Source organism: Sinocyclocheilus rhinocerous, unplaced genomic scaffold (assembly GCF_001515625.1).
Source record: "Sinocyclocheilus rhinocerous isolate Xijiao unplaced genomic scaffold, SAMN03320098_v1.1 scaffold1406, whole genome shotgun sequence".
NCBI classification, from domain to species: Eukaryota; Metazoa; Chordata; class Actinopteri; order Cypriniformes; family Cyprinidae; genus Sinocyclocheilus; species Sinocyclocheilus rhinocerous.
In genome coordinates this window covers 883094-901383 of record NW_015647095.1, presented here as the reverse complement: position 1 = coordinate 901383, position 18290 = coordinate 883094, and the positions used below count along the sequence as shown (strand labels likewise).

The window sequence follows — 18290 nt, the reverse complement described above, 5'->3', positions numbered from 1 at the left end:
AGAGGTACATGAATCTTAAGTATATTTAGCTATTTAATATCATATGTAACATTTTACAGTGTATTTAACCTAACAGGTTAAATACATAAAAAACACAGTCAATAATTTTTATTTAGTCATTTTTTTCATGAATTTAATTCATTTCTGCAGTGCCACGTGCTTAATTCTTTAATGTAAATATAATTCATTTTTTGCAAATGCAAAATGTATTTTTTTTCCCTAAAGAGCACTCTAATGCATAATTTGCCAAAATAGACAAACTAAAATGGTGGAGACTCCTACAGCATATCTGTTGTTAATTGTGGAGTGAATATGATACCATATCCAGCACTCAGGCATGTAAAAAAACATAATTGGACAGACAAGCTGCTAAGAGCGAAGCAGCCTATGAGAAGAGGGGGTGTGTGAGGGGAGGGAGGTACAAAAATCTAACAGCACACCTATTAACTATGTACTGATAAGTGGGTCATTGAGAGTTGTTGACACTGCACTGTGTTTACTAATTATGCTGGATAACCAAAAAGAAAAAAGAAAAACAAGAAACGTAGCACTATCATCATCTTGTTGAAGATATCCACTGGTTAATAATAAACGCCCTACAGAAAAACACTTAAAGTTCTCTATTGTTTTCATTTTAAGGCTGCAGTAAATATTTATGGTTGACTCATATAGACATCCTGTAGGACTAGTTATTCCAGATATATTTACCTTGCCTTGCAGATAGTGAAACTATCACCACCACTTCTGCTCTGTTTTTGTTTAACTGCTTTGTTTAAATATTGTTTTTTTTTTTTCAATTCTGATTGTTCACAACACATTTAATGTACTAAATTTAAATTCCTAAATATAAGACTTATTAAAAAAATAAGACTTAATTATAGTTACTTTACCGTGTTGACAGTTCTTCTGTGGGTGTTTCTGGTCACATGCCTTTTTTTGGCTACATTAATTTTAATGACAGACAGTCTTGGCAAAACACTTTACTTACATAACATGACTTGGCAAGTGATATTACTGTCACATATGAATTCTATCTTCTGAAAACCTCAGATGAGACAGCATGGATCTAATATTAGCTTAAATTACCTGCATATCTCTCCAAGGGAATATCAAATATAAAATGACTGAGATGTCCTGGGGTTTGATTCTGTTCCAAATTCCGGCAGATTTATGCTACTGAGTTCAGAGAGTTCATGACCTTCATGGTCAGAGTTTTGCCTTTTGGATCCACCAAAGGTACACAACAGGCAACAGACCGCTTTTATTACATAAGCAGGTATGTGCAATGGTGCTGCCAGCTAAAGCAATACAGAATATGAATTTCATGGTTATAATGACACAAGTGCCAATATTTATTCAAGACACATACATGTAATTAAGTGGAATGTTCACTGATATGTTCTTGAATATATTTTAATAAATATTGTATACATCATTTTAAATGCATTGAAATATTGTATAAATAAATGTATTTCTCATATGCCTATTAAGAATGAGAAAATGCTTGCTATTCTCAATTAACCTCTCAATTAAATTATTTATTATTATTATTATTTTGGAAAAGATGACACAGGCTATTTACCGTATCAGTACAAAAGTAGTTAACACAGACATAAATAAATAAATTGCAATAAGAGCAATAAATACAAGCACAAGGCATCATAGACCTACGCAACAAATTAAACAAAATAATAAAAGGACTAAAGAAAAAAAAAACGAGAAAATCTGCACAGAAAATTGTGATCAGTTGTGATCTATCTATCTATCTTCTTTTTAACTTATTTATTTTCTTCTGTAGACTATCTGGTATATTATTGTGTATTTTTTTAAATGATCCCTTTTTATTTGTTTAAATTATTTATTATTATTATTATTTTGGAAAAGATGACACAGGCTATTTACCGTATCAGTACAAAAGTAGTTAACACAGACATAAATAAATAAATTGCAATAAGAGCAATAAATACAAGCACAAGGCATCATAGACCTACGCAACAAATTAAACAAAATAATAAAAGGACTAAAGAAAAAAAAACGAGAAAATCTGCACAGAAAATTGTGATCAGTTGTGATCTATCTATCTATCTTCTTTTTAACTTATTTATTTTCTTCTGTAGACTATCTGGTATATTATTGTGTATTTTTTTAAATGATCCCTTCTTGTATATTTGTTGTAAATATTATTTGTTCCGTAAATAAATAAATAAATACATAAATAAATAGCAGTAGCACGGTTTTAGATTCTGGGAAATCTGCGACACAGGAGAAACATGTGACATAGCAAGACGTGAGAAAGACACTCGTTCTCTGTTTTGAAAATGTTAGACTGTTTAAAAAAAACACAAGATTGTTTTATAAAACAATACTATTATTCTATTTTTAACGTTTTTAGAATATCGGGATATTTCATTCGTTTTTATCCACAACGACAATGATAATTTTCCGTTCATATTTGACCATATTTTGGTGATATTTACACTTCCCAAAACAACCGGAATTATCCGTTCAGTCTGATTTGACCATAGGATTTGACACAGGAAAATATATGATTCGACTCAGACATAGCCTACAGAACAACAGCTATTTGTACCGCAACATATCTGGCTCGGAACCTTTGAAGGTTAAATCCGTTCTCAGGGGAACCTCCATATTCAATGGACCGGAAATAGACAGAGTCACATTGAACATTCTTGAACTGGCAAGGTATGTGATCTGATTGGTATTTCTTAAAAGAGCATAAGAGTTGCCTACTTGTTTACAGATGTATTAATGTCTATATACTTATCACCCAATACTAACGCTATGAAGCCAAGCTAACAGCTGGCTTGAATTAAAGATGAATGAAAGACTCCTCCAGCATGAACTGAATAGTAACGTTATACAGTGTAGTCTATACCGTGACGTTCCTGTCAGTATATCAGTTTTGTGTGATTTTATATATATAAATAGTGATTTTATTAGTTGTACCCTGATTACAGTGTTGCTGTTGCTAAGGCTAACGTTATAGCAATTTTTTCGTATTTCGTCTAAAGCATGCTGTTCATTTACTGACCATATTTACTTTAACCATGTCTTTTTGGTTAAAAATACACTAACTTTAGAAATACTTAGTGGCAAAGTTGTTGGTCGTGATGGAAACCACAACTGAGGATAGTAGTAATAAAATATATACATTTCAAGCTATTTTATGCGTTTATGCTTAAAAAGATACATGCATTGCTTTGCAAATAATTAGTTTCCAAGACAGCTTTATCGTGACCTTTATATATTGCAAAGAAAATCTGTAAAAATCATCCCCGGGACATAAAATTGCTTGTGGTTAACGAAACACCCATTTGGAAGCTACACAACTATATATTTTGTATATTATATTTTCAGTCCATGATGCTCTTGAAGGTGCAACGGCCATAGGACTGTAAACCATGTTTCTTCCAAGGGTGGTTTCACGGCTGAACCTGCTTTTCAAAGTGTCTGGTAAAGCTTATTCAATTTTTGCATCAATAACACATTTCATTTTTCTAGATAGTTTTACAATGTCCCATACTTTTTTCTTTTGTTTTCCAGGTTCATTGCAGAACCAGAGCCAGGCGTTATGCAGTGTTGTGCAACACTGTCATTCTACTCATTTCAGAGCTCTTAAATATTCAAACAGATGCTTCACTTCAGCCGCTGACAACAAACTTCCACCCAAACTATGGACACCTCTTGAGCCAGAGTTAGAGGAGGTTCTTGTGCCCCGTAAACTATCAGTTTCACCCTTGGAAAGCTGGCTTTCTCTGCGCTACTCTCTCCCCCCATTGCTGGAGGCTTCACCGCCTTTGGATGAAGGTGAGTTTCTGGGAAAATCCATGGTGCTGCCTCCATTTGCGGTGCCATTACCGGAGGATGGGGAAAGCTCAACACCACTGAACTGCAAGAATGTGCTGCAGATCCGACGAAGGAAGATGAACAGGCACAAATACAAGAAGCTGCTAAAACGGACCAAGTTCCTGAGGAGGAGGGTGAAAGATGTCAGGAGGAAGAAAAAACAGGTCAGTTATGTTAGTCATCTAGACCAGTGGTTCCCAAACCTGTCCTGGAGGCCCCCCTGCCTGCACCTTTTGTATGTCTCCCTTATCTAACACACCACCTGATTCCACTCATCAGCTTGTTAGTAGAGACTGCAAGAACTAAAGTGTCTGATTAGGGAGACATGCAAAATGTGCAGGGCAGGGGGTCCTCCAAGACAGGTTTGGGAACCACTGATCTAGACATCAAGAGTAAATAGTGTTTTTTTGTGTTATGTGATTTAAAATATAACGAAGTATATTCAGGGATTCTGTGGTGTTAAATTTGTCTTAAAAAGTCCAAATTCACCCTTCAACAAATTAAGGCCTAAAAAGGTCATAAATTGGAGTGTATAGTCTTAAATTCATAAAGTCATGGCATGAAATGTTGCATAAACTGCAAAAAAAAAAAAAAAATGTTCTCAGTATTTGTTTTGTTTTACAGTACAAATATGGAAAAATTCTTAAATCAAGGTACATTTACTGATATGCAAATTTTAACACAGGAAGGCATGCATTCTGAGAAATCTGACAAAATTAAGTGAGCTTAAAACAAGAACAAATACCTGCCATTGGGGTATAAAAAGTTGTTTTCAATTTGAATAAAGATTTTCTAAGCCCATTGGCAAATATTTGTTCTTGTTTTAATCATTACCTCTCTTTTTCACTTTTTAATCAAGCTCAGTTTCTCAAAAAACATGCTTCTGAAGTAAATGTGTATTGATTTAAGATTCTTTAGACATTTGCACTGAAAAACAATACAGAAATACTAAGGAAGAACATCACTTTTTGGCAGTGTGATCAGAAGGTGCTGTAAAAGTGACTTCCTTATTCTAGAGATTGGGTGCAGAGGTATTCAAGTCATAAGCTGTGTATTTTTTTGGGGGGGGTAAAAGTCTATTAAAAAGAAACAGGTAGCCTATCTGATGAAACGAAGTTGTATTTTCAAACTCTGAAGTGTTTTGCGAATACAAGACATTTACATTTAGAGACTAGACCATACTGATGTATTGTGTTCCATTCAATTTATTTCTTAAATTTTCAGGTTAAGTTTGAGAGAGATCTTGCCCGAATCGTTAGGCGAGCTGGACTGAAGAGAGCCCCAGATGGATGTACAGCACCCAAAGTCTATGTCAGAACGAGTCAGACTAAAAGAGATTAATTAACATCTGTGCTATTTAAATATTTTTTGACTTGTGTTTGTTCATAATACCATTCACTCTACTGTTACTGCATCTGGAACAAAACAGTGACCTGAAATCCATATGTACTGTATATGTACTCATTACTGCAATAAAAAGGCCTCATCTCCCACCTCTTAGTTGTGCAATGTTTTAACAGCCCATATCACCTACACCTTATATGAATGACACAAACAAACCCATCTCCTTTTTTTTTCAGAAACTATATTCTCTAGTCACCACTAGGGTGAAGCAAATCATCTCCATGCCTACTGTAGTGTAGTCCATTTACTATACTGTAGTGTATCTTATTAGTCCTGAGGCTCACAGGCCTCATTCCAAACCAACAATTAAAATAAAATAATAATGTTATGTCTATAATGCTATGGAATAACCTGTTAAATGTCAGATGTATTTTATTTTAGTTAATTATATGATTTTACTAAATAATTTGTATTATTAATGTATTATATGTAAGTTGTCTACCACAGTTTTAATATATCTTTTTAGATGTTCATTAAATATATTTTGAAATGAATAAAGTGCAAGTATTCCATATAATTAATGATGTTCATTAATGAGTTCATTGATACGCGATAGCGTTTATGTGTATATCAAAAATAGTAAGTTTAATATTTGTTGTAGAATTTTATATATATATATATATATATATACAGGGCCATATACAGTGGGTACGGAAAGTATTCAGACCCCCTTAAATTTTTCACTCTTTGTTATATTGCAGCCATTTGCTAAAATCATTTAAGTTAAATCACAAATATCTAACCTTTCATTGAACTAAAACAATTGAAAATGGGGGGAAATCTCATTATGAAATAATTGTTTTTGGACACAATTATTGGTACCCCTAGAAATTCTTATCAGTAAAATATCTGTGAAGTATGTTCCCATTCATATTTACAATTTTGAGCATACCAGGGTGATTATGAACATGAAATTATCCAGCCATGGCTTCCTGTTTCACAGGAATATAAATAGGAGGGAAAACAAAGGCCAAATTCCCTTAATCATCCATCACAATGAGAAAAACCAAAGAATACATTTCTGATGTGCAGCAAAAGATAATTGAGCTTCACAAACTAGAAAGTGACTTTAAGAAAAGAGCTAGACTTCCCATTTCCACCATCAGGGCAATAATTAATAATTTCCAATCAACAGAAAATATTACAAATCTGCCTGGAAGAGGACGTGTGTCTATATCGTCCTAATGCACGCTGAGAAGGAGCGTTTTAGTGGCTAAAGACTCTCCAAGGACCACAGCTGGAGAATTGCAGAAAATAGTTGAGCCTCAGGGTCATATATATATATATACCCGAATACGTTTTTATTATGTAGATATGATCATGTGTTGCTGTTGAAACCCGGTATAAATTATGAAATATTCGCAAGTAATGTGAGAGAGTTTAGTATTTCATGATGGTAAATATTCTGGAGGAGGAGCATGTTAGTGGTCCAGATTAGCAGACGGCAAAGATTTTGTTTTCTGTCGCTGGTCGACGAAACTTCTGAGGTGAGGTGACAGTCCTATGAAAAACATTTTCATCTCGCGCCAGAAATAACAAATATCTTCACCACTTTTCGGACATGTTTCTTGTGCCATACAGTAAGTAGCCAAATAATTCTTAACGAATTCCCATACTTATTTAATTTAATTTTTACTGCTTTGAATTTTTTTACCTACACAACATTGTGTTGCATCCTTCAAAGTAAATATGGAATTGTGCATTAAATTTTGTCTTTAGTAAGTCTCGTGCTGGCGTCCTGCCAACTCTCCTTCCCTTTGTTTTTCAGTTTTCTGTGTCAAAAATATATGCTGATTTGTCTATATATTTGGCAGAACGGTTTAGATTAAACGTCTTAAAACGGCAGCTGCTTAGTTTTTCTCTTTCTGTTAACCTGCTTCTCCCCCCTTCGTGTCTCTTTAAATTGTGCAGCTTTGTCTGATTTAAAGAGTGTGTGTTGTTGTGCTTCACTAAATTATGGCTTCCTCTAACTGAAGTCAGTTCTGTTTGTTAGTTATGAACGAGTCAGTGAGTCACCGTCTTCATTCTGCAACATCAGCAGTAGTAAACGATGTGTTTTTCTCCACATGTGCTACTTCTCAGGTTTGTCAGGGGAATTTAGCAATGTTTTCTTCATGACTTCTCTTTTATTTCTGTTAAAAGAGTGTAAAACCTGGTCTGAGAATATAAATCAAGTTGCATTACAGATGGGGAAAAACAAAAAGTTATTTTTGCTCTCCTTGCATTCAAATTTTTTTTTTTAAATAGTAGTCTTTTGTGTGGAAAGACACGTAAATGTTTAATAGTCTTCTTGTTTAAACACTGTCATGCGTGTAAAGACAATTACAGGGTTTGGGGTTTTGAAATTTTTTTTCTTTGTGGCCATACTTTGCTTTCACTACCCTCCTAAACATAATCTCTCTTTCGTTCATACAAGTTAGTTTTTACTTTGCTTTTAATGGGATTTTTAGCATTTACATGTTTCTTTCTTATTTTCTTTCTTTCTTTGCATTATAACAAAAATATGCCATTGACCTGTTTTGTTTTCTTGACCTCAATATATTTAATTGAATTACAGAGGCAGACAGTCATTTTTTGCTTGTCTTGCATTCTGTTTTTATTTATTTATTTATTTTTAAAATGAATTCATTAGTATATACATTTTATTATTTCATTTTATAGATTTAGTTTAATGTGGCAAGACACGTCAATGTTTAATGATGATCAAATCTTGTTTAGACAAGAAAAAAAATGAACAAGCAAATCACAAATTCACCCCTTGCATTCCTCACATGATTACACATCTGGTGTTGGATGGTGGTAGTTGACTGTCCATGTACTGTGACCTTGACCATTTCTATTTCGTAACCATAGATAGATTTTTTTTCTGATTAGGTGACATTTGCTGTAGTTTTCGTGATGGTTGTGGAGACTGAGGCCTTCAGAAAGTCAGTATTTATCTTCTGGATTACAGGTCTGACTGCTGAGAGGGAATGAATGGATCCTCTGTGCTGTTTCTCTTTGTGTTGGCATAGCAGCAAATGCAGTATTTAGTAATAAGTCTTATGCAGTTCTGAACTGTTTTAATGTGTCTGCATTTACAATATAAACACTGACTGATGCAAACAGTGATTTGGGGCAGAGTTCGGTGTTTGAAACATCTACAGGGCAGATGCCAAATTTACATATTCAGATGATGTCATTAAGTGTGACTTACACCTTCAGTAATTCTAAGGCTTGTGTTCTTGTTCTCATTTCAGTCTGGACTGCCTTGATCTTACCATGTGGTGAGTGAGCAACAAAACAGTTGTTTGGTCACAGTTTCCCAATGTTTTTTCATACCGCATAAACCCAGATTAATATATAATGTAATGTATGTGCATGTCTTTTAGCCTGGGCCCAAAACAGCATGCCAAGTGTGGTTGTGGAGGCAAGGAACATTACTGTTCCAGCCGGGTCTGATGTTCTACTGCCGTGTCATAACCAGCGGATGGTTTGGAGACAGGATCGCCTGCGGGACCGTCAGCGCGTCGTGCACTGGGACCTGATCCGGAACCAACCCGATTACACTGTGGAGCGCATTTTAGATATGTTCTCAGCGGGAAGAGAGCGCTTGTACAACGACTACAACAGGGGCCGAATTACTATTTCAAAAGACGCCTTCAGCGATGGAAATTTCTCACTAGTTATTAATAGTAGGTTCATCCTTTTAGACCATGTCGATGTCACTCTTTTGATTCTTTTTCTCGTGATATTTAATACCTGCCATTCTTCTGTTGCTGTTTTGTTTGCGCAGATGTGGACGTGAATGATAAAGGTATCTATACCTGCAACCTACATCACCACTATTGCAAGGTCCACCAGTCCATTCAAATCCAGCTCAACGTCACTAAATCACGTAAGAGAATAAGCTTCACATCTATTGTTTGTTTAAAAACTGAAAAACACAAGAAAGGAAGACTTTTTCCACCTCAGAATTAAAAATTAGAAAAAAAAGTGATTGCAACTATACATTTCACAACTGTGACTTTATTTTACGCATTTGAGAATGTTTATTTCTCAGTCATGACAAATAAACTATATGAAACAAATCCTAGTGTAAGATTAAAACATTTTTTTTTTTTACTAATTTTAAATCTAGGTATGATCAAGTTGTTTTTACAAGGTGTCTTTTAGGTCATACAAGATTTGCGCATGGATGTTTATTAAAAGGTGAAGAATCACCATCATGCCTTACTTGCCAAACTAAAGTGACTGTGAAGCATATTTTATTGGATTGTACTGTTTTTAATGTAAATAGACAACGGTTTTATTCAGAGGTGTGTTTAACTGATTTATTTACAAATGTATCACCTGAATTTTATTTAGAATTTTTGTCTAGTGTACATCTGAAATGTCTTTTATAACCTTTTGTTAATTGTATACCTTGTATGATTTATTCAGAGATCGGCAATAAATATGAAAATAGCCTTGATGCTGGCATGGCGTTAAAAAGTGAATAAATAAATTCTCAGTCACTGACTTTATATCTAAAAACTGTGACTTTATATCTTTGAATGTGCCTTTTTATTTCACAAAATGACTTTCTATTTCTATTATGACTTTTTATTTTGCAATAGTACTTTTTATTGCACAATATGACTTTATATCTCACAATTTTGACTTTTTATCTTGCGATATGACTTTTTTCTCATAATTGTGACTTTTTATCTCACATAGTGTCTTTATGTCTAACAATGTGACTTTTTATCACACAATGTGGCTTTATTTCATTTTTTTTTTTACTTGTTAATGAGCTTCTGTACTTCCATAGTTTTAGGCATGTTTACGTTAAAGGGGTCATATGATGCGATTTCAAGTTTTCCTTTCTCTTTGGAGTGTTACAAGCTGATTCTATTCTATCATAGAGGACCTACAATAATGTACAGTATTTGAAAAATAATGTGTTTTTTGAACATTAAAGCATGTCAACATATTCTGTTACACCAAATACACAAAATAATGATCTTTAAAAAAGCATCATATGACCCCTTTAAACTGAAGTGTGTCATTTCTGTGCTTATAATCCAACCAAGTTGAGCATAAAACATTATGATTTTCAAATGTAATCTTTTTTTAATAATATGTTTAATTTAACACTATATGAATTAAACGTTATTATTATTTTAAAAAATGTCAATCTCTGCAGCTCGAAAGGAAAAACGTGTCTGGGATGGTGATAAATCCATTTTTGTGGTTCTGGTGGGGAAGAGTGTGGTGCTTCCCTGTGTGAACCGCAGGCAATTGTGGACAGACAGTCAGAGGGACGAGGGCCAGCAGCAGGTGGTCCGCTGGGACTGGCAGGCACCTGGGGTCACCCATGACCGAGCAGACCGCCTCATCGATATGTACGCCTCTGGAGAGAATCAGCAATACGGGCCGCTCTTCCTCCGGAATAAGATGAACATCTCAACCGATGCCTTCTCCATGGGGGATTTCTCCCTGAGCGTCCACAACATTCAGCCCTCTGATAAAGGCCTGTATTCCTGCCATCTTCACCATCACTACTGTGGCCTACATGAAAGACGAATCTTTAGGGTGATCGTCGGCCCTTCTGTCCAGCCTTTGCCTCCAACACGTGCCTCTACTGATGCACCAAAAACTCATTCTTCTTATCCTGTCCCACCTGCTGATGACCCAAGTAAGAGAATCTTTTTAAATGTGATTTAGGTCTTTTATTTGTTGCATTGTTGATTTTTTAGAAGAAAATAGCAAAATTCTGTCATTATTTACTCTAATTTGGTTCCAGTCCTGTATGGTGTAATTTGAATTCATTAGTTTTTGAATAACTTTAATGAGCTGTTGATCTTAAAGTGACAAAGGAAAGTCAAGATCCAATAAAAGGCTATTATATGGCTTTGGAAGACTTGGAATATAGTGCAGAAGTTGTATGGATCACTTTTATGGTGCTTTTTTTCTTTGTAGTCTTTATGACCAGACGTTGTATGGCAGGATCTGTCAAATGATTCTTCAAAAAATTCTGCCTCTTTTCCTTTTTTGTTGCATGACAGACAAGACTTAAAGAAAAATATTTTTTTGCAAAACAGTGCACTTTTCTTTTTCCTAGCTTTTAAACATATATTTCTGTGTTTTCCTAATCAGCTAAATCAGCTCCTCCTTTTACGTGTGTATTTGGGTTTGTGGGGGTTGTTGTCTGAGAACTACATTTACTTCCTGCCTTTTTCTCTCTGTTTACTTTTCTGCTCCGTCTTCTCCATTATGCAGTGGGAATTTTACAGTATTCTTTCCATCTCTCTCTTTGTTTTTTTCTTTTTTGAGCTGTCTAAAATGCCTTTGTCTTTTGCCTTTGTTCAGATTGACTCACTCCAGTAATTTTGGCTTTGTCATTGCCGTCTCTGTGTTACAAAACACTTGTAAAGATGAGTTTGTACGAGTGAATGTTTTCAACAGAAATGTAGTGAATAGGTCATAAAGGAGGTGGGGGAGGTTTTATTGGAAGAGTGCTTCATATTTCCCCTGCTTAGCAATGGCTGAGCTCACTTTATAAACTATAACAGCCCCAGAAAAGGTCACAGCAACGTCTTGCTTTCTTCAGGGGGTTTGCAGATTTTACCATCATTGCTCAGACAATATTCCCCATCTTGCATTGGCAATGGGCTGGTTTTTGACATGAAAAGCCACATCTGTACAACATCTGGCCCGCTGTAACATGAAAGCTCAAAGCGGGAATGGTCTGTGTTAGATTCACATCCTCACATGTCTGTAAACATTTTGCCCCACTCTACTAGAAGTGGTGTCAGTCAGCTATCCTATAGATTTAGTGCATTGTCTGAATGTGACCTTGTAATTTTTAAATGGGAAGAAAACAAAAATATTTATAGATATATTTAATTTTAATAAATTTTGACAATATTCCCCATCTTGCATTGGCAATGGGCTGGTTTTTGACATGAAAAGCCACATCTGTACAACATCTGGCCCGCTGTAACATGAAAGCTCAAAGCGGGAATGGTCTGTGTTAGATTCACATCCTCACATGTCTGTAAACATTTTGCCCCACTCTACTAGAAGTGGTGTCAGTCAGCTATCCTATAGATTTAGTGCATTGTCTGAATGTGACCTTGTAATTTTTAAATGGGAAGAAAACAAAAATATTTATAAATATATTTAATTTTAATAAATTTTTTAATTCATTAATTCTTCCGTTTTTTTTAATTTAATATATTTACATAATATTTATTTTAAAATTTTAAATAGTTAACATTTAAAAAAAATTTAATATTGCTATTTTTTAAAGGATATTAAATAATATATTTTTTTAACGTTCTTGTTAAAATTTTAACACTATCTAGAGATTAATGCACATTCAACAGTTTAACTTGGATGAGTTAATTTTTCCCTCTTTTTTTCTCTCCGGCTGTCCTCTAAACAATAAACAAAAATGGCATTATAAATAATACACACATTTTTTATATGTGTTGTATTCCAATACAATTTGCGTTGTTAAATGTTAAACACTTCAGTATTATACAAATATGAACACTTACCATGTGCAACTCATTTGATTCTTCATTGTTCATTGCGATGATGAGACATAATGACTCAAAGTAATCATAATGTCTGTTAGTTTTAGGATGAAGAAGTCATTTTTTGTGTTGTTAAGCCAAGAACAAGATTTACAATACTGTAAAACACACAAACAGCAGCATTCAGTGAGTTTGTTTGGTTTATTTGGTCGTATAAACACTACTGACATGCGATCCCTGAAGATTTAGCAGATTAAATCTAAATTCTCAATTTTATTGTGGGGCACTAAATAAGTGGAAAATGTCTCCAGACAGACTGACCATGAAGTGGTGGTATTTCTCTCCGCCTGCACTATCGCTTCCCGTTCTTGTGGTTTGTGTTTTTTTTCTCCATTGCTGCGGCATGACATCAGGTCTGGAACTCATTACGCCTGTTTTGGCCATTCTGACATGAAACCTTGTCCCTCTCCCCTCTCGCCTGCCAGGCCTGGGTGAAATGGGAAAAACAAACTAGTAATCAGGGCTTTTCGGCTTTCTTTCTTGCCTGCCTTTTAGTACAGCATAAAGTAGTTAAATGTTTTAAAATCAGATATTTAAGAGTTCTCATTCATCTGGTCTTCTCATGTTTTCTTTGCAGATACAAACATGGTTGAAGCGCCCCACGTCCTCAATGTAATTCTGCCTGAGAATCAAACTCACCTATTGCACCAAGTGGGCTACATCCTGGCAATCTTCCTGCTGCTTCTGTTAATGCTCATTGGCATCATTATGACCACGAGGCACTGCAGAAAAAAAAGTAGGATCATGTGGATGATTGGTGAACACATTTAAATATATAATTAGTACCTTTGAGATTATAGGCTTGAATCTTACTGAACTCTCTTTTGACATTTCATATTATAGACCTATCTGTTTCAGGGCCTGAGTTTGAGGTTCGATGGTCTGAACGGTAAGGATTTAAATGGACTGATAAAGTTCTCCAGTTTTGTCAATTCAGCTTCATTCAGTGTTTTTGAGTCCGCAATAATCATTTTACACTCGCTAATACATAAAAAGCATAACTTTTGCTTTACTTGGCAGGGGTCGGAGGACATCCATTGAGCTCGATGCCACAGAACTGCAACCCTACAATCAGGAGGACTTGCGACTGGGTAAGTGCAACCACATTTTCCATGATTTCTCTTAAAGCTGAAGTAGGTCATTTAAAAATTAAGACTTTATGAAAATAACCAGAAAAGATTGTAGATGCTGTAACTAGTGCTCTGGAAAGTCTAAAGAATCCATTTTTATTTCCTCCAGTATTCACAAGAACAAGACTCTTGGTTTAAATTACCACAGGATTGTTTTTTTTAATTGGTTGGTTATTGTTTTTTAGCAAGGAATTTTCAGTGATATATATATATTTTTTTTGCTGAATATCTCTCATCTGATGTATATTAATAGATGGTGATTTAACATAATTTTTCATGTTTTCATATTTATATCAGCATATATTGAAGAAATCCTTGTATTTTTATTTAGACTACAAGAACAACATAATGAAAGAAAGGGCAGCGGCAAACAACTATCCCTCTCCAAAAGTTATTGATCTAAACAGAGGTAATGTGGTCTCAATTAGTGAATCTCGTTCCGGATAACCAGATGCATTGTGATGTATTAACACACTCTTCCTCTGTCTTCCTCTCTCTCAACTGAAGAAATGGAGAGAATGTCATGGACGTGATTCATAGTGAGCTGCTGGCTGGTCCAGAGCGTGCTGAATGAGAAGAGATTCAAGGACTTTACATTTACATTGAGAAAAGGAATGGACTTACTGTCTTTCTGCAGCATAATTACTGCTTACATGATCTTATAATACTCAAATTCTGTTGATATTGGTAAGTCAATTAAATTGATATGTTTTTCTTATCATAATCACAGTGTACCGTAATGGTAATCTATTGAATTCAAGTTAAACATATGTAAAATGTGGGAGAGCAATTTGCTGAATTCAGCATTTGGTACTCTTCTGTGTTAAATTTCTACATTTAAAAAGTGAAATAGCTCAAATTCTGTGTGGTAGAAACCACTGTAAATGTCTGAATCTGAATGGAAATTTCTTATAAAACTCAGGAAGCAAACAAATAGCTGTGGCTTCAGGTCTAAATAGTAAAAGATGGTACACAAGTGAACCTCAAAGGCAATTAAATGTGCTGTTTTTGTTATTCTGATGTATGTGTATCTCTATGTTACTTCTCGTATAATTTTGAGCCCTGTTGACCCGGACTTCTTTGGTCCATTGTCTTTTTACAGTATTTGTTTTACAGCATTATGTAGATGGTACAGTTGTAGCTTATTTGCTTTTGCTATATGAGCAAGTCCCATTTATCTTTTTCCATCATCAGTTTTTCAGCAATTTCCTTGGTCAGTGATGTTCATTTACATAGGTTATGAAGCATTTATGCAGTAGTTTTTATTTGATCTGGAGTGTACTTTTATCTTTAAAATGGCAATAAATGATCATGTTGGTATAGAGAACCAATGTACAAACATAATAAAGTTGATTCTGAAATATTTCATTCATTCTTAAGATTCATTCTTTCCATGTGTAAGGCATTGTAGCTCTATTGTCTACATTCTTTACAAATGTTGTCTACAAATGTTGAGCCCCACTGTTACCAGATTCTGATCGCAGTGTCTTAATTGATATCATACGTCCCACAGGAATGGGGAACTAGCTGTGCCGGTGTGCAATATTTAAAACAAGCTATGTTTTGTACATTTACAGCAGGTCATTTCAAGAGACAAATTGGTACTTTAAGTACAAACTGAGCAAAGAAAAAGAATGTTCTTTGCAAAAAGTTGTTTTGATTGACTACTAAATCCATGAGCCAGTGGAATCAACTCCAATAAGTTTAATAAATAAAGGAAGCTCACTTTAATTGTCGTGTGCAGTGAGGCAGAGTGTGAAATGTAGAATGTGAGCACTGAGTTTAATTGACTCTGATTGGGGCCTGGAGTTTGTGTTACTTTTGGTAGGCCTGGACGTGTTTCCGAAACAATTTTCAAATAACGTAAGGAATACAGGAAGTATAGAGAAGAACAGAGCTGCCCCCTGCTGTTAGAAAATATATTGTAACACAAAATGTCTGTACCTGGTGCTCATGCTTGCTTGCACAAATTCAGAACATTTATTCTATCTATCAATCTATCAATCTATCTATCTATAAATGTATGAAATGTTTATAATAGTTAAACATTTAGTATTTTTCATTCATTTTATTGTCCATGTATGTTCTATTCAAATACAGTATTGAAAAACTGATTTGTAGAATTTTGCAATATAACAATACAATTAAATATAAAAGTTAATGTTATTTGTAAAAAAAAAAAGACTTAATTTATTTTGGGAATGTTCTAAGGTACATGGTTGTTGTTAAGCTGATGTGATGATGTGTTCCTCATTGGATTGTGAGACAAATCTAATGTGTTTGATTTAATTATTATAATTCCTTGTTATTATATTCATAAAAGCAAATGGAATGGAAACATTTATATGTTTAAACCGTTTAAAAACGGACATTAAAAAGATATTTGGAAACAATATCTAAAAGTAAAACCCTGAAAGCAATACAAAGAATGCAACTGTTTAATTTGTACAAATGTTGTACATACAATTGCATAGTTCTGTATATTTTTCTATATATCTCTGACATGTTTGATTATATATTCTCGTTTGTATAATTTGTTTGGTTCTAAACAAACAAACAAATAACAATAAAATTAAATTTGTGATATATCTGTGATATGTAAATCTATAACATCAATGACAGTAGTTCTCTGTTTTGTCAATTTACAGACAACAATTGTATGCTATGTTTTTATGTTTGCGAGTATTTTATTTTTTTAAATATTTTTTTTAAATGTAAACTTTTGAAATCTAATGTTTGAAACCCCTTAATAAATAAACAGGCTTAAATACATAAAACCCCTTAAAATTTGCAAAGGTTTGTCTTGCAAGGACATGAAGTACAGTTTTTAAAGGGGTCATATGATGCGATTTCAATTTTTCCTCCTACCCATATAAGCCTACTCATGGCGGAGACCAAAATTATATACCATATCGACGAAGAAGAAACCCCTTATTTAGTGAAACTGACGGTTTCTCCGGAAAAAGTCACGTTGGCGGATTTTAAAAATGTCCTCAACAACCGTCCGGTCAACAGTTATAAATTCTTTTTCAAATCTATGGATCAGGATTTCGGGTAAGTATGGAGAAATATGATTTGCTTATATTGTAGTGTGGTTTAGTAAAAAAAAAAACACGATCACACCCATGATCGACCCACATGCCTTATAGACGCTGTCAAACCTGGAAAGCGTTTAGAACGTTTGGTTGTTCGTTTGTTGTGACGTTGCTACATTGTTGCTGCTGGCACCTGCTTTGAACCCGTGTTCTAAAGTGCGCGAGTGCTCGACTCAGAACCCTCCACCACTGTGGCAAGCCGCTTTAACATGTATGTTTTCCTTTAAAGTGAAAGACGGAAGTATCAAATTATCCTAATTACCAGTTCAGAGCACATGAATAACCAAGAGTTCTAGATGATAAACGAGTTGCCGAGTTTTCACCGTGGAAGGGGCGTGTCGATTGAAACATGGCTGAAAAACGGATCTATATTATATCTATTTATTATATATTGTTGGACAGGAGTTTACTGGATTGAAATGATGTGATCGCAAAAACCTGCATCTTTTAAGCTATTGTTTTCGTTATAATGTACTGATTCAAATTAGTAATCAATTATTAATTATTATTTTATCTGACTCAGGGGTAGCCTAAGTGTTTCCCAGGTGCACTTGAAGGCCTTACTAACTACTAGTCTTTACATTATGTTACATTTCGTAATTACTAGTAAGTAATCCAGTACTGGCTAGTATCCTTTCAATTTCAAGTTTAATTAATTTTAATTGGATATTTATTGGACTAGTACTAATTCCAGTAGTTACTAGTATTTATTACATCACTCTCTAGTGATTTTTCAGTACATACTGCTATTTATTTATTTTTACTTATATTTTCCCCAACAGTGACCTTATTGTGAACTTATTTATTTTTTCCCCCTCCATAACAGTTCTAACAGTTACTGGTTTCTATTACTGTCTGAACCGCAGTTACCCCCTGAGACTTAAGGCGTGATTTCCCCTTACCTAAGGGATTGACTTAAGGGTGTTGCATATAATCCCTTAAATACTTCCCTTAGCAAAGGGAAACCGTTAAGTGTTTCACGACAGCGACCCAGGTTTTGCCATTAAAAAAATCGACTGCTGCCATGGTCACGTTATTTGTTAATGCAGATAGCGGTGTACGTTTTCACAGAAAACAATATAACATGGATAAGGAAAACAAAAAAGAAAACCAAATATGAAAGAGAAGGACCAGACGAGATGGAAACCCAAATTGATAATTCACTCAAAACTGAAAATTCTGAAAAATCATTTACTCATCCTCGTGTCAGTTCAAACCCATAAGACTTT

The 18290-nt window shown here is 34.5% G+C and overlaps 3 protein-coding genes and 1 long non-coding RNA gene across 11 annotated transcripts in view; 3 read left to right on the top strand and 1 right to left on the bottom strand.

The window, feature by feature from the left end:
• Window positions 1-2572: 2572 nt before the first annotated feature.
• LOC107708787 (aurora kinase A-interacting protein-like) lies at window positions 2573-5356 on the top strand. 3 transcript variants are annotated; one of them, XM_016513097.1, is made up of 4 exons: window positions 2573-2698; window positions 3379-3474; window positions 3565-4031; window positions 5092-5356. In XM_016513097.1, the coding sequence occupies exons 2-4, from the start codon at window positions 3423-3425 to the stop codon at window positions 5206-5208; spliced, it is 636 nt and encodes a 211-aa protein (XP_016368583.1). In that variant the 5' UTR covers window positions 2573-2698; window positions 3379-3422; the 3' UTR covers window positions 5209-5356. The 3 variants fall into 3 exon arrangements, with proteins under 3 accessions (XP_016368583.1, XP_016368581.1, XP_016368582.1); XM_016513095.1 differs by having other exon boundaries at window positions 2573-2703; XM_016513096.1 differs by lacking the exon at window positions 2573-2698 and having other exon boundaries at window positions 3275-3474.
• Window positions 5357-6679: 1323 nt separating this feature from the next.
• On the top strand, window positions 6680-15291 carry LOC107708825 (matrix-remodeling-associated protein 8-like). Of its 5 annotated transcripts, XM_016513156.1 has the most exons (11): window positions 6680-6851; window positions 7265-7353; window positions 8511-8537; window positions 8643-8945; window positions 9047-9148; window positions 10439-10930; window positions 13414-13593; window positions 13695-13725; window positions 13857-13927; window positions 14298-14375; window positions 14474-15291. In XM_016513156.1, exons 2-11 carry the CDS (start codon window positions 7338-7340, stop codon window positions 14497-14499), a joined length of 1326 nt encoding a protein of 441 aa, XP_016368642.1. In that variant the 5' UTR covers window positions 6680-6851; window positions 7265-7337; the 3' UTR covers window positions 14500-15291. The 5 variants fall into 5 exon arrangements, with proteins under 5 accessions (XP_016368642.1, XP_016368644.1, XP_016368643.1 ...); XM_016513158.1 differs by lacking the exon at window positions 7265-7353 and having other exon boundaries at window positions 13414-13572; XM_016513157.1 differs by lacking the exon at window positions 7265-7353 and having other exon boundaries at window positions 13414-13572; window positions 13680-13725.
• On the bottom strand, window positions 12810-17202 carry LOC107708827 (uncharacterized). The gene is made up of 3 exons (XR_001636416.1): window positions 17105-17202; window positions 13476-13558; window positions 12810-13263 (listed from the first exon to the last, which is right to left on the bottom strand). It is a non-coding gene; the product is annotated as an uncharacterized LOC107708827 (long non-coding RNA).
• Window positions 16837-18290, top strand: part of LOC107708824 (segment polarity protein dishevelled homolog DVL-1-like) — a 37437-nt gene continuing 35983 nt past the window's right edge. For both annotated transcript variants that reach the window (XM_016513153.1, XM_016513152.1), the window contains exon 1: window positions 16837-17020. In XM_016513153.1, coding sequence (XP_016368639.1) covers window positions 16851-17020 — 170 coding nt within the window. In that variant the 5' untranslated portion in view covers window positions 16837-16850. The remainder of the gene's footprint in view (window positions 17021-18290) is intronic.